Source organism: Filicampus tigris, chromosome 7 (genome assembly GCF_054856515.1).
Source record: "Filicampus tigris isolate MCC_2025a chromosome 7, RoL_Ftig_1.0, whole genome shotgun sequence".
In the NCBI taxonomy this organism is placed as follows: domain Eukaryota; kingdom Metazoa; phylum Chordata; class Actinopteri; order Syngnathiformes; family Syngnathidae; genus Filicampus; species Filicampus tigris.
This window is the reverse complement of record NC_141223.1, coordinates 1111298-1131015: the sequence shown is the minus strand read 5'-3', so window position 1 is coordinate 1131015 and position 19718 is coordinate 1111298. Positions and strand designations below refer to the sequence as shown.

The 19718-nt window shown below is 46.3% G+C and overlaps 3 protein-coding genes across 5 annotated transcripts; 1 reads left to right on the top strand and 2 right to left on the bottom strand.

Annotated features, from left to right (window-relative positions):
- Positions 1-1081: 1081 nt before the first annotated feature.
- LOC147144299 (uncharacterized) lies at positions 1082-3793 on the bottom strand. Its single transcript, XM_086035917.1, has 4 exons — positions 3616-3793; positions 3123-3292; positions 2598-2955; positions 1082-1832 (listed from the first exon to the last, which is right to left on the bottom strand). The coding sequence occupies exons 2-4, from the start codon at positions 3283-3285 to the stop codon at positions 1082-1084; spliced, it is 1272 nt and encodes a 423-aa protein (XP_085892043.1). The 5' UTR covers positions 3286-3292; positions 3616-3793.
- On the top strand, positions 3158-19464 carry capn5a (calpain 5a). Of its 3 annotated transcripts, XM_086035914.1 has the most exons (17): positions 3158-3334; positions 3741-3846; positions 4455-4681; positions 5851-6013; positions 6969-7100; positions 11230-11438; positions 11633-11825; positions 13015-13208; positions 13288-13365; positions 13477-13672; positions 14130-14252; positions 15419-15492; positions 16180-16302; positions 17134-17237; positions 17388-17524; positions 17603-17788; positions 18799-19464. In XM_086035914.1, the coding sequence occupies exons 4-16, from the start codon at positions 5858-5860 to the stop codon at positions 17774-17776; spliced, it is 1893 nt and encodes a 630-aa protein (XP_085892040.1). In that variant the 5' UTR covers positions 3158-3334; positions 3741-3846; positions 4455-4681; positions 5851-5857; the 3' UTR covers positions 17777-17788; positions 18799-19464. The 3 variants fall into 3 exon arrangements, with proteins under 3 accessions (XP_085892040.1, XP_085892041.1, XP_085892042.1); XM_086035915.1 differs by lacking the exons at positions 3158-3334; positions 3741-3846 and having other exon boundaries at positions 4431-4681; XM_086035916.1 differs by lacking the exons at positions 3158-3334; positions 3741-3846; positions 4455-4681 and adding an exon at positions 5463-5657.
- LOC147144298 (olfactory marker protein-like) lies at positions 7941-9793 on the bottom strand. Its single transcript, XM_086035918.1, has 2 exons — positions 9477-9793; positions 7941-8441 (listed from the first exon to the last, which is right to left on the bottom strand). Exons 1-2 carry the CDS (start codon positions 9534-9536, stop codon positions 8022-8024), a joined length of 480 nt encoding a protein of 159 aa, XP_085892044.1. The 5' UTR covers positions 9537-9793; the 3' UTR covers positions 7941-8021.
- Positions 19465-19718: the final 254 nt, after the last annotated feature.

The window sequence follows — 19718 nt, the reverse complement described above, 5'->3', positions numbered from 1 at the left end:
AAAGACACGGATAATGAAAAATAAGATTTGTAGTCCAACATTCTTTTTCTGGATGGCAAAAAGAATCACATTTCTATCTTTTTGTCTTCAGATGCTTGCTACCAAATGTCTTCTGTCCATTCCGGTCATGTCCTTCACTTCTTCTCGGTTGTTACCTAATCCCCAGCCGGTCCTTGTCCTCCTGCTGTCTCCAAAGATTTCATGTCAATTGTGTGCGTGCGTGTGTTTAAAGAGCGTATGGCTTCTTCCTCTTCTTCCTCCCTCTTCCTCATCGCTATTAAGGCATCATGTGAGCAACTCATTCACTGCCACTGACCCATGTTACTGGCACACTACAACACTACAGGGGGCTGTAATCAGACACACACGCGCACACACACTTTGTACAGCAACACACATGAGCTGACCTGGGTGTTATTATTTTTTATTAAATTGATAGCTAGATCCTGTTTTAGGTTTATTCTATCTTGATCTAATCTGGTCGTATAACAACTTGAATATTGAATAAAATACGTAATTACATTTTTGTTTAAGAATCCAGAATGGTCATCCTTGTTTGTCTTTTCATTTGATTTACCAGCATGGTGACTGAGTTGGGCAACACGGGGATTGTAATTGGACCAAAAGTGGAATACAATTTAACAATTTGAAGTACAAAACAAGTGCACTAAAAGTGGACCACCAGTGCAATCCATGTGGACGTCAAGTAAAAACATGTTGACTGTAAGTGGACTAAAACTGGATCACAAGTGGAGTACAAGTAAAGGTAAAAATGTGGGTCACAAGATGAATTAATGTAGCTTACAATCAAATGGATCCTACAGTAAATGGCCAAAGTAGACTGCAAGTGGTCTAGAAGTCCACCACAAATGGAAAACAACTGGATCATAAATGGACTGCGAGTGGAATACAAGTTCAACACAAATGTAATACAAGTGGAATACAAATGGATCATAAGTGGACCAAAAGTGGACAGCAAATGGATCACAAGTGGACCAAAAGTGGACAGCAAATGGATCACAAGTGGACCAAAAGTGGATCTGCGGAAGTTACTGCTATTGACTGACCAGTATGAGCGGATTCAAAACTGGACGTCAAAGAGTGTCTTTTGAGGGGCGGCGTCCATGGGCCCCGATGAGGCGGCGGCCATGATGGCGTTGAGGCGGGTTAGGGAGACGGAGCGCTGCTCGAGTCTTGGGTCGGGGCCCGGCTCGGGGTCGGGAAGGTGGCCGTAACGGCGGCCATCTTGGTCGTACTGATAGACGCGGATGACCCGACTCGGACGGGGCGGAGGTGATTCTATTTCCCGGTTTGGATCTTCATTGTCTGATTGCGAAGACTGACTGATTAAATCTTTCTCTTCATCTTCATCATCCCGCCTATTCCTTCTTTCATCTTCATCACCATTTCTGTTCTTTCTGTCGTCATTCCTCTTCTCTCGTTTATCTTCATCATCCCCTTCTCCTCTCTCAACCTCCTCCATCATGCCAACATAGACTCCACCTTTCTGCATTTCCTCCTCCTCTTCCTCCTTGCCCCCCCTCCCCTCCTCATCCCCCCGTCCTCCTCCTGATGCTCTTCTTGCTTTCCCGTTGTCCACGTGGTCGCAGGCTTCCAGGTAGGCGGCGGCGGCGGCGGAATTGCCGTCCTCACTCTTGTCCTGGTTCCGTTTGTCCCGGAAACTTCTCTGAGGTTTGGCGGGTGGACATGAGGATGAGGACGATGATGAGGGCAAGGATGGTGATGAAGGCCAGCTGGTGAGCGTCGTCATGGTAATGTTGGGTGGACGTTGCCGTGGTGATGGTAGCCGCTTAGTGACCGCCTTCAAACATCTGCAGGAGCAAACATGTCCGCGTTTGAGTGGTTCTGATAAGACTGCTAAACACCTTTTCACTTGGAAGGTGTCCTTACTTGCATGAGAGGACTAGTAACACATCGCCGCCTGCTGGCTGGTTTAGGTAATGCCATGTATTTTTGACGGTTGATGTAGAAAAAAGGCTTTTCAATCTACTTTGCAGTACATGTGGTGGATGTGGATTACTGGACAATAAATTAATTTACAAGTGGACTACATGCATACCACCAGTGTAAGATAAGTCAACTGCGTGTGGACTAAAATTGGACTGCAAATGCCCCACAAGTAGAGTGCATGCAGAGAAAGAAGGATTTGACTTGACAGCTTGTGGACCAGGGCTTCGGCCTCCTGCCGGGGTTTTAGAACGCCTTGTTGTAGGCCGTGAGTGCACACACGTCACAGATTGAAATGCGGAAGCATGGAGTCCAAAATATTTTTGAAGTGCGACATGACAGCCAGCCTGTGGGCAGGCTTCATGATAGTGTTGCGGCTTTAGAGCGCCTCGTTGTGGTGTGGAAGTCCCGCCATAAATTGCGATAAATTCCAGCCACTGGAGGCTTTGGGTGGATATATTTTTGCGGCACGCACATTTAAACATAAAACAGGTGTTAGATGAAGTAACATCCATTTTTGCGGGTCGTAGTGTTGAGCGCATTCAACGGACGCGCTCACAGCGTTAGGGAGCGATGACGAGCGCTTCATTTTTCGTATGTTTGGCGCAAAACCAGAACCTTGATCCCACCTGAGAATTTGGGTCCTGCTCAGAGCTCCTGCGCCGAAGCCCAACACGAAGGTGAGCAGCACGGCCGCCGTCACGGCTCCCGCAAAGAGCTGGTCAGAAACCGTTTCCTGTTTGCCCAGCCCCCTCCTCAACCTCGGAGCACGTCCGCCATCTTGTGTGTGCATGTGTAGCTGGTAAGGGAACAGCGTGGAGCCCCCGCCATCGTGCTGCAGCAGGCAGTAGTACAAACCCTGGTGGAAGTGGCTCAGATTGTGGACCACCAGGCTGCCGTCCTGGCGCATGTGGACCGGGTCCAGTTTGGTGTGGACGCCGGCAGTGCGGAGGGGGCCGAAGGGGGTGTGCCAGTACACCACCACACCTGCTGCAGGCAAAAGAAGACACAAATGATGACGAAGCATGGGCCAGTTTGACGGTTTGGTGCGGTTTAATAATCAGTGCCGGTTGTTAAGTTTTGGAGCCATAATTGGGTTATTTGTTGTTTTTACAATGTAGAAAATGAATATAGATGTTGACTACATCACAAACCTGCCTCGCCGCCCTCGCCGCACATGATAGTGGCCTCCGCCTGTGGGTGAGCGCCCACCGCGATGGTGGGCGCCATCATTAGGACGTTGGGCCGTCCTGCTATCCCGGGACAGGTCGATACAGCCAAGAGTGTCGGGAAGACCACGGACCAGCAGGCCAACATTCCAAAGCTGCAAGACAGCACAGTTCAGAACACGAGCGCCAACAAAAAGGTATACACACTGACAGTCCACTTCAACATTTTAAGTACAGATTCTCGCACTTTAACACTTAGTCACACTACGCTTAAAGTGGTACAATACAAAAGAGTACAATTGTTGCAAAAGAAATACGATTTTTTAAAAAGCACACAAACATAGAGAAATATGTAAAAAATTACCCAAAAAAACAAGAAAAAGTATTTAGAATTTAGTAGTGAAAATAATTAGTTTCATATCATTTTTAAATGGAGAAAATGATAAATAGTCAAATCAAAGGGTTGTTCTTTATTTACCTGGTACTGTCATGTGTGTGAGTCCGTCTCCTGCTTGAAGCGTACGAGTGTAAAGTGCAACTTTCTCACATGACACTTGAACTGTGTTTGTGATGAAGATTTGTTAAAGATTAATATCTGCGCAGGGACTTCCATCTCCTCCTGCGCCTCAAGATCTTCTGTCTCCCAGCCTTTGCTGTCATCTAGTGGTCAACACGATGAAACACATCGATCACAAACCGAAACCTTCAGGTTAGTCACCATTTAAATAGCCGTTCGGTCCCAGTCTCTCAAATGTCATTGAAGGCACCACCAACCACAGAAAGCCTTAAACGCAGCCATACAAGACCCTTGAATGCACCACTAATTTCATTTACATGTATTGCCACTATCTACTCAGTATCATTTTATGAAATGTACCTTGAACACATTACTATCATCATTACATACGAGGCTTTTAGTCCCATTTTGTCATATTGCTCTCGAACGCACCACTAACTTCATTACATACATTCATGTACAGTTGGTTCTGGTTCATTTCATTTGTCATTATGTTCCTTGAACGCACCTCAACTTCATCGCATATACAGTACTTCCCTAGTCATTTGGACCAACTAGGTGGTTCATGAACGCACCACTGACTTCATTACATCCATCCATACAGTTGTTTGGTCCAATTCTGTCAAAATGGTCCTTGAATGCACCACCAACTTCAATACAGTACCGAACAATCAAATAAGTTGTTCGGCGCCAGTTTGATGGACAGGGGCCCGACGTCATCACATCCATTAAAAGAGTTGTGCGGTTCCAGTTTGTCATACAGGCCACGAACGCAGCGCCGGCTCTTGTCTTGCCTCCAGATGTGCGAGGAGGCGTGCTTTGTCGCTGGTGTGGTCGTCGGTGGGCTTGGAACCGTGTCGTGTGTCTTGGAGCTCACTGACGTCCTCTCTTGCATGAGAGCAGTGCTCAAACCTCATCGTCTTCTTCACCACACGAAGAAGAAGAAGAAGAATAAGAAGAAGACGAAAAGTTGTCCTGGTAGCGAAGACGAGGAGGAGCACAGCTGACGTCACAGCCCCATTTTGAGGTAAGCGCCTGCCTGCTTTCAGCGAACATTTTCAGATACTGTATCTTTTAGATCTAGACGCTTATTTAAATGTCTTTTCTTTTGCCGTGTGTGAGTTTACTTTCACTTTTGTCGCCATGACAAAGTTCATGTCACTTTAAAGTGAATTAAATGGGCTATAGTCGTTAGCTAGGACATGTTGACATCGGGAAAAACATCATTTCAATGTTACACATCGTTAAAAAAAAAACCCAACAACAACAGTTTTTATCAATTCATTCGCGTAAACAAAAGCGCTTCCACTACGAGCTTTCAAATTAAAAGTTTCAACTCTGCGCTAATGCGTGTTTTTTTGTGGTAGCGGTGCTTTGGTTAAGATTATTTTCAGCTGTTAGTGGGTGTACAGCATATTTGGACGTCACTTTTTCTTTTTTTTTAAATGGTGATTGTTTTTTTGTTGTTTTTTTTCCTGTTGACCGCCAGTGTACTGCGTGTGACTGCACTGGAAAAAAAACCTTCATAATTTCCCGCATTTACTTAAATAAAGGAATACCTTATCTTCAAAGCATTTCATACATTTCACCAAATAACGTTTTGCAGGGTGATAACGGCATATCGTCACACAGTCAGTACAAATCATGTTGTGTTACATAAAGTTGTTTCGAATAGCTAAATTAACGTAATAAGAAATGAAGAAACATATGTTCGTAATCTTGATTGAAGCTGGTTGGTGAAGTCAGGGTCCTTTTTTATTCCCCACTTCGCAACTCGGACCAAAAGGGCCTTGGAGTGGACTTTTCCTGGTCGGAGATCGTAAAAGTCCGACTTCCTACCTTCCTCGAATGCAGCATAAATCCTGTTTATTTTGTGGATGGATTTGTTGTCTCAACTTCCTTTTGGCTGCCGTCTTCCTGCGTGTGACTTGACACGGCTCCAAACAAACTCGAAGGGGAAAAAAGTTCCTTTTTTAGTGGTCACGAGACAAGTTAAACAGCTTGTAAGTGTTCTATTTTGGTGTCATGTGATTTAAAAAAAAAAAAAAGTCACCCATGATGTTTGAACATCTGTTCAGTGAGTGGCGGCCACGTTGTCGATGTCCTTGCCTTATCTTTTCTCCTTGGCAAAGTGTTTACCAACAAAATGTCATATTTAGTCCTAATTTCTGCTGTGCGTGCGTGCGTCCGTTGCAGAAGCAGGATGGCGGTGGCTTACGAGGGCCAGTCGTTCACTGCCCTGCGCAAGCAGTGTCGCCAGAAGGGCCTCCTGTTTGAGGACCCGCTCTTCCCCGCCGCCGACCAGTCGCTCTTCTACCAGCGCAACACCATCGGCGACGTCATCTGGAAGAGGCCGCAGGTACCGCTGCTGCTCCAACGGGACTAAATGACAAACAAAAAAAGTGTGAGGAAGTCAGAAAGGGAGTGCGTGTGATAGGGAATGTGTAAGTGTTTGACTGTATACACTATAGTATAGTATAACCTCAATTCCGTTGAAGTTGGGACCTTGTGGAAAATGTAAATAAAAACATTCTACGATGATTTGCAAGTCATGTTCGACTTACTGTATTCAGTTTTGTCCCAACTTCAATGGAATTGGGGTTGTATGTGTGAGTCTATGCATGTACACTATGTGAGAGTGTGTGACATTATCTAGCGATCTATAGATCTATCTCAATCGATCTCTCGATGTATAGATATTGATATAGATGTGTATATATATATATAGATGTGTATATATATATATATATATATATATATATATATGTATATATATATATGTGTGTGTGTGTGACATCTATCGATATAGATGTATGGATATATATGTATGATATGTCTGTATACAAGGCCTATAATATATTGCGTGTGTGTGTGTGCGCGGGTGGGTTTTCTCAGCTCTGTCATTGGGCTGCCCGCTTTGAGGCTCCCTGCGGTTCACGCGACATAATCAGAGGGCGTTTCCTTGTTCAGTTTCTTTGTTCCTTTCCTCATTGCGTTTCCTTCTCCCGTTTCCTTGTTTGATTCCTCACTGTGCGTCCTTGTTCGTTTTCTTCCTATGACCCTTCTTACGTGTCCTTGCCATGTTTCCTTGTTCATTTCCTTTCCCTGCGTTTCCTTGAGCGTTTCTTCTGCGTCCGCAACTGCCCACGGAGTGTGTATCAAAAGCATGCGCGTGCGTGTTTACCTCGTGTTGGTCGGGTGATGGCGACGCCCGCCAAGGCGACGTCCTTGCCCAACCTAAGAGGAAAGTAGGCGCAGGCGTCGGCGTGACCTTCTTGTTGACTTTTGCCTCCCGCTTTGTCAACTTTGAGCAGGAACTGTGTGACGAGCCGCACCTGTTTGTGGACGGCCTGAGTGCCCACGACCTCCACCAAGGCCAGCTGGGCAACTGTTGGTTCGTGGCAGCCTGCTCCACCCTGGCGACGCAAGACGGCCTCTGGCAGAAGGTCAGCCGCCATCTTGCTTGCACGCTTGCGCATTCTGGCCTCTCGCAACAAGCAGCCTTCACCTCCGCCGATGTCGACACGCTACACAACGTGCGTGTTGACTTTGGTGTACTTTGCCAGCATGAAAAGCAATCAGAGCGCAACTGAATTGGATATTATCGTAAAATGATTCAATATCTGATTAAATCAGATATTTATGAATAAATAGAGTGTGAGTAGATTAAATCAGACATGACTTAATGATAATAGCACGATTAAGTAAGTCGTCAATAAAAATATAGTGTAGCATGTTTAAAGGAGACATTGTTTTAAAAAGCAAAACAATTATGGAGTCATTGAACAAGACATTGTTGAGGAAGGATAGCCTGATTAAGTGGGACATAATTCCAAATGACGTAGCGTGATTCATTGAGACATTATCAAATCATTGTAGTGTGACTACATCCACTAATGATTGTGTGTGTTGTACAATTATAACATGATGGACATGATTAAGTCATTATAGTGTGATTCAATTAGACATAATTCAATCACAATAGCATGATTAAGACATTGATTTTTTGGGGGGGGGAATAAATCAAATCAAATCATGACATCTGATTACGTCAGACATAATTATGATTCATTTAAGCCTTATTAGCAAATACAATGTAGCCTGATTAAATGTGGCATGAATAAAATTTAAAAAAGTAAGAATTATAGTGTGAATAAATAAGTCATTAAAAATGATAACATATCGACAGCATGACCAAAGCAGATATTGTCCCAAATAATTCCGTCCCCAAAAACCATTCAATAATGATAGCGTGATCAAAGCAGACGTTACAAAGACCAATCAAATACAAGCGTGCTCCCATAAGATTTATTTGCGCACACAAACGACGGCTTTTCCGACACACGCGAGCGGCCGGGCGGCGCGCTTCATTGGCGGCAGGCAAAGGCCAGCGAGCAGCGCAGCTGCGCCGCCTCGGCGCCGTCTTTGAAGGCCAGCAGGAAGTACATGACCTTGCGCACCTTGGCCAGCTCGGCGATCCTCTCGCCCAACTCCTGCATGTCGGCCTCCGGCCACTTGAGGGCGCCGTCGGCGTCGCGCCAGAAGGTGCCGACGGGCTCCAGCAGCTGGCGCGTCATCAGGTGGGTGAGGTCGGGCGTCCAGTGCTGCGAGATGGCCGCGACGCTGACGCGCCCGCGCCCGCCCAGGGACGCGTTCCAGCGGCGGAAGCTCAGGTCCTGCCGGCCGAAGTCCAGCCGGTAAACGGCCTCGTGGGGCAGCAGCAGCCGCTCGCCGTCCTGACGCTTTTGGCCCGAGCGCTCGAGAGACGACACGCGCTGGCGCATCTTCTGTGGGGGCACAGCAACGTCTTTAGCCACCCCGTTGCTTTTCAACGACGGCACCGTCACGCTCCTTTCGTGGGGCTGCGTTGCCGCCGCGTGCCGTCGGGCGACTACGTTGAGGTGAATCGAGGGGATTCCTTTGGCTACTACCAGTGCTTTGCCGCCACCTTGCCGCATCTTTGCGTCAAGGCGCTATGTTGAAGTAAGCGGAGGAGCTTCGTTTAGACAAAAGTAGTGCTTTGGCACAATGTCGCGGCATGTTGGTAGCTGGGTACGCTGAAGTAAGACAAGTTCATTTCGACAAAATGAGTGACTTGCTGCCATTTTGTGGCATGCAAGGAACTATGTTGGAGTGAGCTGAGAAGCTTCTTTGAGACAAAAGCAGTGCTTTGGCACTATCTTGTGCCATGTCTTTGCCAGGGAACCATGTTGAAGTGAGTTGAGGAGTTTCATTAGGACAAAAGTAGTATTTTGTCACTATCTTGCCGGGGACTAATACGCAAGTGTGTGGATTATCCGTACCATTTTGTGGCATGTCGGTGTGAAGGAACTACGCGGAAGTGATTTGAGAAGCTTCATTTCGACATAAGTAGTGTTTTGCTGCCATCTAACGGCAAGTTGTGGCCAAGGAACTATGTTGAAGTGAATTGAAGAATAAGTAGTGTCATCTTGTGGCAACTGAGTGAGTTGAGAAGCTTGCTTCATCGGGCTAAAAGTAGTGTTTTGTGCCAAGGTGCTATGTTGAAGTGGCTTGAGAGGCTTTGCGACAGAAGTTGTGCTTGGCCACCATCTTGTGGCAGCTTCAGGCAATTCTCAACCTTTTGAGGGGCCGAGTCAATTACTTTCGGCTGCTCTTTGCGGCGGGCTCGACAAGTCAAAGAATTGCGTCGATAGAAGAAGATTGCCAAAGATTTTGGAATCGGACTACGGAGGCTATTGTTCAAAAATGATGCCGTGACAAATCAAATGTTGGCACAATCCAGTGTGGCGTTTGAAAGTTGATGAGTGAGATTTCCGTTTGCAAAAGCGTCCGACTCTCACCTCGGTCAGCGCCGCGTCCTCTTTGAAGTCCAGCACCAGCATGCCGGCCGTTTGCTCCATGGCCCGCAAGCGTCCTCTCGGGATGGATGGCTGAAAACTTGTCGACGAGTGGATGTTGTGACGGACGGCGGGATGTTATGAGGCGTCTCGCTTGCACTTTCTGCTTTTTGTCTCTCGCCTCCCGGCGTTGGCGCCGCCCACCTTGCATTTCCACAGCTATTTCCATCACACGCACACACGCGCGCACACACACTCGGATATAAAGAAAGAAACGAGTGATCCATTGAGCAGAGTCGCCCCCAGGAGGCGCCGGGAGAGTCCCAGAGTTCCCTTCTGTACGTCATCGGCGCCACCTGTTGCCTGGCAACAACACACACACACACACACGACTGCCTCGTCCTTCCTTTGCCCCAAAAGTTGTATCTTTTTTTTGGGGGGGGGACTATTGTACCACGACAAAGTTACATAACTTGACAAAAGCATTGATGTCATGTCCTCTGTTAATGTGAGGGTCAATCGATGAAATGGCGGCCGCAGGCCTGCATGCGTGTGCGTGCCAGGCCTGCATGTGTGTGCGTGCGCAGGCACGCACGCTCCAGCGAACCTGTCGGCATGTCACCATCAGGCGGGATGTTTTGGCTCCGTGTGGCCTCACTGCCGCGCAGAGATTTGCGGGCAAAGAGATTGCCTTGTTTTGGGGCAAAAATATGACAAAATACTGCTTTGGCGCCATCTCATAGCATCTTTTGTTAAATTGAGGGGAGACTCTTCATTTAGACAAAAGCGATGCTTTGCTAACATCCTGCAGTAGGGGTAGCCCGCTCATCGGCCGGGCCGATTGTCCGCGCGACAAATATCGTCAAAAAGGCCGATGCCCAAAATCTGATGGCCGATAATATATCAGTTTGAAACGGTTTTAACTTCAAGGAACAATCTATTTACATTTCCAGCTCATTTTATCAGAGATTCTACTGACCCTGGGAACACTCTGCCACTTTTTGTTTTTGTTTGAAATCGAAACGTTGAAAATGTGATCGTAGAGCCGCGATTTATATGACATTCCCAAAGTCATGTAACTAATTACATTTGATGACCTTTGAATTACTTCTCTTGATTTGGGGTGAATGCATCAACGGGACTCTTTCTCGGATGTTTCCTCGAAAAAGTGCATTCAAAGCGTAGATCATTATTTTGCAAGTAAGCACACATTTGCTCTTTACACAAATGAGAAACTGATAACGAAACTTGCCAAAATGGCAGTGTAGCATCAAAAAAGGCTGGCGCAAAACAAATGTGCGCATTTTGCCGATATCGTGTCGTATGACAAACCCGATGAGTGAATGTTTCCTAAACATTTGAAAGGCCCCAAAAGTCTGTTTCCTTGGATGAGCAATTCGTCCAACCTTTTCCAATCTCATCGATTGCTCGCTTCCAGGTCCTATTTGGCAAAATGTCCCGCTTGAGACTGCAACGGCACATGACCAGGGAGAGCCAATCACATGCGTCGGCTTTTGAAGACCCCCCACCCAAAAAAAAAACAAAAAAAATCCAAGCTTTTGAGGCGATTTTTCACATGCGACTGAAACTGTAATCGTTTCCAAAAGCAACTGTAATTTAGAGACACTTTTTCCCCCACTAATGTAACGGATTACAGTCCCATAAATAAATCATGTCATTTCGTTAACTGTAATGAGTCACTCCCTCAAACTGCTGCAGTCAGTCCAGCGCAGGTCATTTGTGCCTTGGGCGGCAGGTCATTCCCGACTGGCAGGACCAAGAGTGGGACAAGAGGCGGCCGGCGTCGTACGCCGGCATCTTCCACTTCCGCTTCTGGAGGTTCGGCGAGTGGGCGGACGTGGTGATCGACGACCGGCTGCCCACCCTCGACGGCAAGCTGCTCTACTGCCACTCCAACGACGCCAGCGAGTTCTGGAGCGCCCTGGTGGAGAAGGCCTACGCCAAGTACGCGAGTCCGCGCCCACCCGCCGTTAGCATTAGCGCTCACGCCGCCAAATGTTCAACTAGCAAACGCGGCCAGCTTTTCATCACCGCTAGCGCGGGAAAGCCAAATTAGCGGAGGGCCAATCGACAAGCCGACGCTGCGCTCCAAAGTAATTGGCCAGCGGCGTCAATCGAAGTCCGCTTGTGGGTTGCAGGACGTGCGGCTGCTACGAGGCGCTGAGCGGCGGCAACACGGCGGACGCGCTGGTGGACTTTACGGGCGGCGTGTCGCAGTCCATTTGTCTGGGCGAAAGCGGCGCCAAGGACAGCGTGGACCAGCAAGCCGAACTGTTCAGGCGAGTCCTCAAAGTCCATGAGAGAGGAGGACTCATCAGCGCCTCTGTGGAGGTGAGCGGCTCATATCGGGGGGGAGGGGGGGATAACCGCCATTTTCGCCCCCTGCTAGTGTAGATTTCTTTTTTGCCTTATTTTTGTTTTTGTTTTTTTAATATATACAGCAATTTTCAACCGGTTGCTGTGCGGCAAAGAGGCAGCAAACGAAATTGTTTGCATCAATTAGCAGTGGTCTCAAGGTTCATAATAATCGTAACATCCATGCTACTTTCCGTTAGCCAGATGGGCTGGAAGAAGGCTTTTTTTGCATCATGTTAGCATTAAGCTAGCAAAATGACTTGAATGTTTGGGTGTTTCAATAGTCAATGTGTGATTCTCTTTTGATTCAGGTGTCAGTTGGGAGTGACAAACAAATGCGCGTTGATTGTCTCATTTTGGGTATTGTGCAAGCTTTTCATTTCCTCAAAGTGATACTATAGAGTATGTATGTTTTCAATTTCTTGACACTGAGAGAGTGATGACATGCACGAAGGCTACTGTATGTTGGCACTGCTGCTCAATTCTGATCTTTTCGCCCATGTGCAACACGTTTTTGATTTTTTTTTTCTTCTTCTTCTTTTTCTTCATGCAGTGTACAATTGCGACTTTTTTCAATTCCAACCTGGGCTTCTTTTGTGTGTGACTATCAATTGCATATGTATGGTTATAAAGTGGACATTAGTAGTAATTCAGACACACATTTATTACGCGAGGCAATGACGTCATATTTAGTAGACGTCGCCATGAAATGAGGAGATCAAAGCGCGTTGTCTCATAGCTCCAAAATATTTCAACCTCCTCCCACCTGGCTACTCTGGCGATGTGAGATGATAAAATGACGGCCTACTACGCGCGGGTAAATGTTTACTTCCGAAAACATTGCGCCACATGCCGTTGCTTTTTTTTGGGGCGCGTGACTTGAGTACACCAAAGCGCGGCTTTAGCAAAAAATTCGAATTGGGCATCACGCACTGCAGCGGGAACGTAGCCTTCGGAATCCTTTTCAAAAATTCAAAATGAGGTGGTTTCTCTTGCGCTGGAATGAATATGATGTCATTTGAATTCATTTGAGCGGGGAGTGATTTTACAGTGACGAGCCGCGTCGCCCAAGCGATTCAACGTGTAAGTGGAGGAAGCTCCTCCTTTCATGACTGTTTGATGGCCAGCGGGTGGCGCTAACGGCACTCATCGCCATGTCCTTCAGGCCAGCGACGCGTCCGACATGGAGGCCCGCATGTCCAACGGCCTGGTCAAAGGTCACGCCTACGCCGTGACCGACGTGCGCCGCGTGCGTCTCGGTCACGGCTTGCTGGCCTTTTTCAGGTCCAACAAACTGGAGATGATCCGCCTGAGGAATCCGTGGGGGCGCAGCGAGTGGACCGGGCCCTGGGGCGACAGGTGACAAAGACGAACGCTGGCTTTGAAGGCCCTCCGAGATCCGTAAAAACGACCGGCCGCCGCTGTGCTGTCTTGACAGTTCGGAGGAGTGGAAAAAGGTCAGTAGCGGCGAACGGGAGAAGATCGGCGTCATCGTGCAGAACGACGGAGAGTTCTGGTGAGTGGGCCTGCCGTGTGGCCGCCTTCCCCCCCCCCCGTCCCCGTCCCCGTCCCCGGAGGGCGGACACGTTTCTTGATGTGCTCGCTGGCCTGGCCGCCCCCCGCGCAGGATGACTTTCAGCGACTTCATCGCCAACTTCACGCATCTCATCCTGTGCCGCATGATCAACACGTCTTACCTGAGCGTGCACAAGACCTGGGAGGAGGTGGTGCTGCGCGGCTCCTGGAGTTGCCATGACGACCCGCTGCAGAACCGGGCCGGCGGCTGCGCCAACAACAAGACCACCTTCCTCCAAAGCCCTCAGGTGCTTCCCACTTTAACATCCCGTCACGCAATGATTCCCAAGCGCTGTGCTTCCTTCGCATGTGCTCCGGCTCCGTTACCTGTGCAGTTGTGATGTCGTTTTCAGTGGACAGAAGTTACAAAATGGCCCTCAGATGGCTAAAAACGAGGGGATGAACTCTTATTCCGCAAACGCAATATTGATCAGAATGTCGCGTTTCAACGAGTGGGCCTGCTGGGAACATATTCTTGGAAAAAAATGTGATTGGGTTGATTTACTCTTTAAAAAAAAAAAAAAGAAAAGAAAATCCAATGAGTTTTTGTCCTGCTTCTTACTTTCTTGCAGTATAAGATGACTTAGTGGAAAAGGAAAGAAGATTGACCGGCTCACTCACGCACAGTTGTCTCAATGAATGTCCCAATTGTTCCTTTTCTGACTGTTGTGTGTGCGTGCGTGCGTGCGTGCGTGCGTGCGGCAGTACATGTTTGACGTGACCAAGCGCGAGGACGAGGCTCTCGTCTGTCTGCAGCAGAGAGACCGCAGGGCCTCGCTGAGGGAAGGACGAGGAGAGAACTTGGCCATCGGCTTCGAAATACTCAAGGTCAGAGAGAGACGGACGCCGTCACAAAAACAAAAACAGAAACAAACCAAAAAAAAAAAACACTACTCGCACACAGATGCCAACTCATGTGCACTTTTGCCTCGCTAGTAGTTGTCCTACTACCTGTGAGGACATCGAGCTTACTAGTGCATGGATGACTAGCGCCCGCCTGAGGTTGCACTAGTTGAATGACTGTGTCTTGCTAGTCATGTTTTTTTTTATTTTCTACGTCTGTATGACGTTTCTGCTCACTAGTAGGAGCATTTTGCCTTACGATTTGGGCCAATACAAGTTACTAGAAAGGCAAAACATGCAATTGGCCTTTTGGTGGGATTAGTAGGACCCGGAAAGCAACTAGTGCATGACACGTCTACTTGTTGGGCCTATTAGTGTTACCAGTGCAGCACAGTTGTTTTCTAGCAAGGTTTAATTGTGCGTTAGGAGTGGAAAAAATATTGCTAGTAAGACACAGTCCTTTTACTAGTGCGCTGAATTGACTTGCTAGTGACGACAAACACTCTACTAGCGCACGGACCTTAAAGTGGAAGTCAACCCCAAAATGTTCTGGCATTCTGATTAACATTGCATTTGTGGAATATGAGTTAAGGAGTAAAATGCACCCGTTTTTGACCGTCTCCGGGGGCGGCCATTTTTGTCACTTCTGTCGACTGGAAATGACATCACAGTTGCTCAGGGCTTAGCTTCAGAAAACAGGTGAGCTGCGATTGGTGGTTACCTGAGCCCTGAGCAGTTGTGATGTCATTTTCAGTCGACGGAAGTGACAAAATGGCCGCCCCCGGGGAAGTCTCAAAACGGCTGGATTTTATTACTTAACTCATACTCCACAAATGCAATATTAATCTGAATACTAGTGGGCCTACTGGGAACATATTCTTGTCAAGAAAATTTCAGGTTTGACTTCGCCTTTCAGCTGGATAGCAAAGACATGCAATAAATGCTCAAGTGACTTCCTGTTGGGCGCTGCCGTAATGATTGGCATGTTTTCGGGCCAATGACAGCGTGCGGATTTGACTGGGTTACCGCAAATGCTTGCAAACACACTTTGGCACATTTTGAAGTTGAGAAAACCAAAAGCCAAAAAAAAAAAGCCCCTGTTGAATTTTCCGCTGCCGTTTGACCGCTGCTTGCTGATGCCGTGCGCACAGGTGGAGTTGAACCGCAAGTACCGTATGCACGCCCCCCAGCAGAAGGTGGCCGGCAGCCCCTACAGCAACGCCAGGTTTGCCACGCCCACATCACTCGTCACCAACCGAAGGCCCATGTGCACCGCTAGTATGCGCTTTGTCCGCACTAGTAACGCAATTCCGCACACTCGCAGGACGAGTGCAGTGTGCTAGTTGTCAAGCGCATGCTACTAATAGTAAATTGAAGTAGCACGTTGCTCATTCACTGCCAAAGACGCATTTATTGGTCTTTTCACAGTCCAGCCATTCAATCCCGGGAACTTATTTATAGTTTTTTTCAAATGTTAGGGTGTGAGAGGGTGTGAAAATGTGCGCCAGTGAATGAGTCATGGCTGACAGCGTCGCTACGTTCTTCTTCTCCAACGGAAATGAACCCACGAAAGTGACGCTAAGTGCGCAATTCATTTTTATCGTCGTTCTGCTTTCCGTCGGAGGGCCGTTACGGCCGTGATCCCAAATAAATGTATTGCAAACGCATGAATATCTGCTGTTCAAATCCCAGGCCCGTGAAAACCATTTTTTTCATGCGATTTATTTCAAAACACAAAAAATGCTGGCAACGTGTCAATGTTTTTGTCGCAAGAAACACAAAGTCGATACGCCAAGTTTGCTTTGGCGGGACCGACCTGGCCCCCGGTCCTTGAGTTTGACCCCCGTTGACGTCTGTCAAAGAGCGTACTCGTACATGGCTATGAAGGAGATGCAACGGCTGCTTTGCAAAGGTCTGTGTTCCTGCGCGCGGAGCTGAAGGAAGGCCGCTACGTCATCCTGCCGACCACCTTCGACCCCAACCTGGAGGGAGACTTCCTCTTGCGCATCTTCACCGACGTGCCGTCGCGCTGCAGGTACAAAGACGATCCTTTGCTTTTTTGTTGGTTTGTTTGTTTAAATGAAACCCACGAGCAGAAAAGAATTCAACATTGTGTCACGGAAACCCTGGAATACGCGGCCAAACCGTAGCGTTTCATCTCATGATGGTCGGCTAGCTGAATCCTAGCGGATCATGCCAAAGCCGCTCAGCCCTGTCGCGACAAGCAACTCACTCCAAAGAATCTAACACGGTATCAGCGTACGTTTGCCCTGCGTGCCATTCAAAATCCCCAAATCGATCGACTAACTCGCTCGGCTGTGCAATGCAGCACAGTAACCCCTCATGCGCTTCCAACGAACTGTCAACGGTTCAGTTGCTCTTTGTTTACGTTTCAGATTGGTGCTGTAGCGGCGACTTTGGTTGAGCGCTCTCGTGGCCGAAAAATTTCAATTCGCCGAACATGTAATCCGCTTCCTATTTGACCAGAAGGACATCATAGGACGGCTCTAGACGGCCGGTACCGTCTAGCGGTGAGCACGGTTATTTCAACCGTAGCTCGTGATGCGTTGAAATGTGATTACGGTATTTGAAAAGTGCGTTTAAAGAAATAGTCGCGGAAATGCGATAAAAAACACGCCAGGGTTGTATTTAAAGAGTTTATTCGTGTATCACGCATTTGACTTGTGGTGGGGGTGATCTCATGCGTAACCCTCGCAACGGCGACGAGGCGATTACTGGATTATCAAAGAATGGTCACTTACGAATGTGCGATGTAGCAGCAGGGGAGGATCCCCCCCCCACCCCCCACCCCCCAATATATTGGGGGTTCACTGTAATGATTTTCATGTGTTGTCGTGCGCTGCAGGGAGCTGTGTATGGATCAGCCCCCTCAAACCTGTTGGACGGGTTTGTGCGGTTTCCCATCGTTGGTCACGCAAGTACATGTCCTCCAAGCCAACGCATTGCGGGGTAAGCTCGCTTTTATATATTTATTTGATCATCTTTTATTCCAATTTGGTTGGATTGCACGGCATTTCGTTTCATTTGTTCCATTTTTTGGGGGGGGGATTTCAACAAGCTTGACAGTCAGTGGGCGTGTTTGCGTTTGTGTGCGCGCAGGTAACAACACGTACTTGACCATTCGCTGCGAAGGGCACACGGTTCGCTCGGCCATCCACGGCGGCACTCGCAATCCCGACTTTGACACCAAGGGCATTTTCTACCGCAAGGAAAGCAGCCAGCCAATCGTCATCCAGGTGCGTGCGTGCGTGCGCGGGTGCGTGCGCGCGCGCCGAAAAAGGCGTCGTGTTGACGGTGCGCTGTTGCTGGCTCAGGTGTACAACTGCAACAGGCTGAGGGACTCGTTCCTGGGCGAGCTGACGCTGTCCACCGAGTCGGGCGACATCAAGCAGACGCTGCGCCTGCGGGCCAAAAGCGGCCAGCGAATGGAGCTGGACAGCACCCTGAGCGTCGCCGTGGTGACCAAGGCCGCGCTCACCGGCATCTGAGACGCCTCCACTGTATGCCACTAGACTTGATTTCTTTGAAATGTTGATTTCGTTACATTTCTACTTTACACTTTTATGGTGTTGTTGGTGTTTTTTTTATTTTAGGTTGACTCCGGTTTTTTATTTGTCATTTCATGACATTTTCCTTGTTTGATTGTATAATTTCATTTGTTTATATTTTATTTGAATGCGATACAAACACATTGAATTTTATTTGGAAATTCCATCGCTCTTAGCTTTGACTTTTTTTTTTTTTAATTTGATTTATTTCATTTGATTATTTTTTTCATTTTGTTTTTTTTACTTTTTACATTATATTTTGTTTTGTAAGCATTTTATTTTTTATTTCACGTCATATTACTTTTGTTTCCGTTTTACTTGATCTTTGTTTTGTTTGTCTATTTTTATTTTAATACGTACCTTAATTTTTCATTTGTATTTTTCATTAGATTATTTTACTTTTTTTGTTTCAGATTTTCTCTTTTCAGCTGTACTGTTGTTTCCGCACATAAAAATACTGTTACTCTTTTTTTATTTCATGAATTTTAATTTTTTTATTTAAATTTTTCTTTTTTTTATTTCATATGTTATTTTTGACATTTTATTTTTTTTATTTAATTTCATTTTTTTATTTCACTTATTTTTTCACTTCTTTTTTTTCTAATTTCTTCCACCTTTACCTGTATTTTAGTCCAGTAATCCATTCTAGTTTTACATCAAATGTATATTTAAACCTTTATTCTATTTTGTGTCATTTAAAAAAAAATATTCCATGATATTTTACTTTTCATATTCAGTAAATTTGATTCAATCCACTGATTTTTATTTACTTTGATTATTATTTGATGCATATCATCTTTATTTGATTCCAGTTTTTAAATGTATTTTTTTAATTTTGTGGGTTTTTTTTGTTTTTATTATTTTGATACACGTTTCCTGTGACTGATATGAAAAAATGTGCACAATGTTATTCAACTTTTGCTCTTCCAAAACAACTCAACTAATCTGATTGATTCTTGCAGCTTGAGATCGCCTGTTGACATCTCGTCTACGTTTCGACTGCGAAATGCGACTGCTCATCCGTCAATCGCCAGGCACCTTCACTCTGATTGGCTGTTGCTTTACGTTGCTCCCCGCCCACTTGGGTGTCTCCGGATCTGTTACAACTTAGTGCGATTATTGATGCACAAACACAGTATGGACTGCAATGTTGAAAAGATGTCAACGTTCTTGTTTACAAATGTTCAAATGTGCCTCGATAAGTTACCATGAAGTAGCTGACTCGGAATGCTTTGCACTTTGATGCCACTGTTTACGCATATTTCAGCATTTCAGTAACGGCTTTGGTCATTCATTTATTAAACTCATTTAGTGCTCATTCTTTATTCATTTGTACTCATTCACAACTGTTCAGTAATGTCATGCATGTGTTCATAACTTTTTATGACCAGTTTATAACTCATCTATTACGCGCAGCATTTTTAACCTTTGTATGGTGTTGGCAGTTTTTTGGGACCTGCGTTCAGTTTTTATTTTTAAAAAAAAAATGACCCAAGGCAAACCTTCTCCTCATGTTGATAACACACTCTTAAGGGATTTTTTTTTTTTTTTATTCCATTTGTTTTTTTTTTAAAAGCGAGTTGCACATTAATTCATGAATGTCATCTAATAAAGGTAAAGGCTAACTATTCACAACGTTTGCTGTTCATCTTACTGTATGTCCAATTTTTGTTTTTTTAATGTTCACGTTAATGAAAGGTCTAACGCGGAAACCCCACTGATGTAAAAATAAGAAAAATGAAAAAAATGGATGGAAGTTTTTCACAGGACAGAATATATATATATATATATATGTATGTGTACTGTAAATGAAATCAATTTATTTCCGCCATAAAACTCCAAATGACCCACCTACAAAGATGCCATAATCAGAGTTAGCCCG

What these genes read in the sequence shown, in the direction of transcription:
- LOC147144298 (XM_086035918.1), bottom strand. Translation starts at nt 9,536, where the DNA reads ATGGAGCAAACGGCCGGCATGCTGGTGCTGGACTTCAAAGAGGACGCG. An exon ending in AGGACGCGGCGCTGACCGAG is followed by an intron (nt 8,442 to 9,476) that starts GTGAGAGTCGGA and finishes GTGCCCCCACAG; the next exon opens with AAGATGCGCCAGCGCGTGTC.
- LOC147144299 (XM_086035917.1), bottom strand. Translation starts at nt 3,285, where the DNA reads ATGTTGGCCTGCTGGTCCGTGGTCTTCCCGACACTCTTGGCTGTATCG. An exon ending in CGGCGAGGGCGGCGAGGCAG is followed by an intron (nt 2,956 to 3,122) that starts GTTTGTGATGTA and finishes TGCCTGCAGCAG; the next exon opens with GTGTGGTGGTGTACTGGCAC. An exon ending in AGCAGGACCCAAATTCTCAG is followed by an intron (nt 1,833 to 2,597) that starts GTGGGATCAAGG and finishes TTGCTCCTGCAG; the next exon opens with ATGTTTGAAGGCGGTCACTA.
- capn5a (XM_086035914.1), top strand. Translation starts at nt 5,858, where the DNA reads ATGGCGGTGGCTTACGAGGGCCAGTCGTTCACTGCCCTGCGCAAGCAG. An exon ending in AAGACGGCCTCTGGCAGAAG is followed by an intron (nt 7,101 to 11,229) that starts GTCAGCCGCCAT and finishes CTTGGGCGGCAG; the next exon opens with GTCATTCCCGACTGGCAGGA. An exon ending in GTGGAGAAGGCCTACGCCAA is followed by an intron (nt 11,439 to 11,632) that starts GTACGCGAGTCC and finishes TGTGGGTTGCAG; the next exon opens with GACGTGCGGCTGCTACGAGG.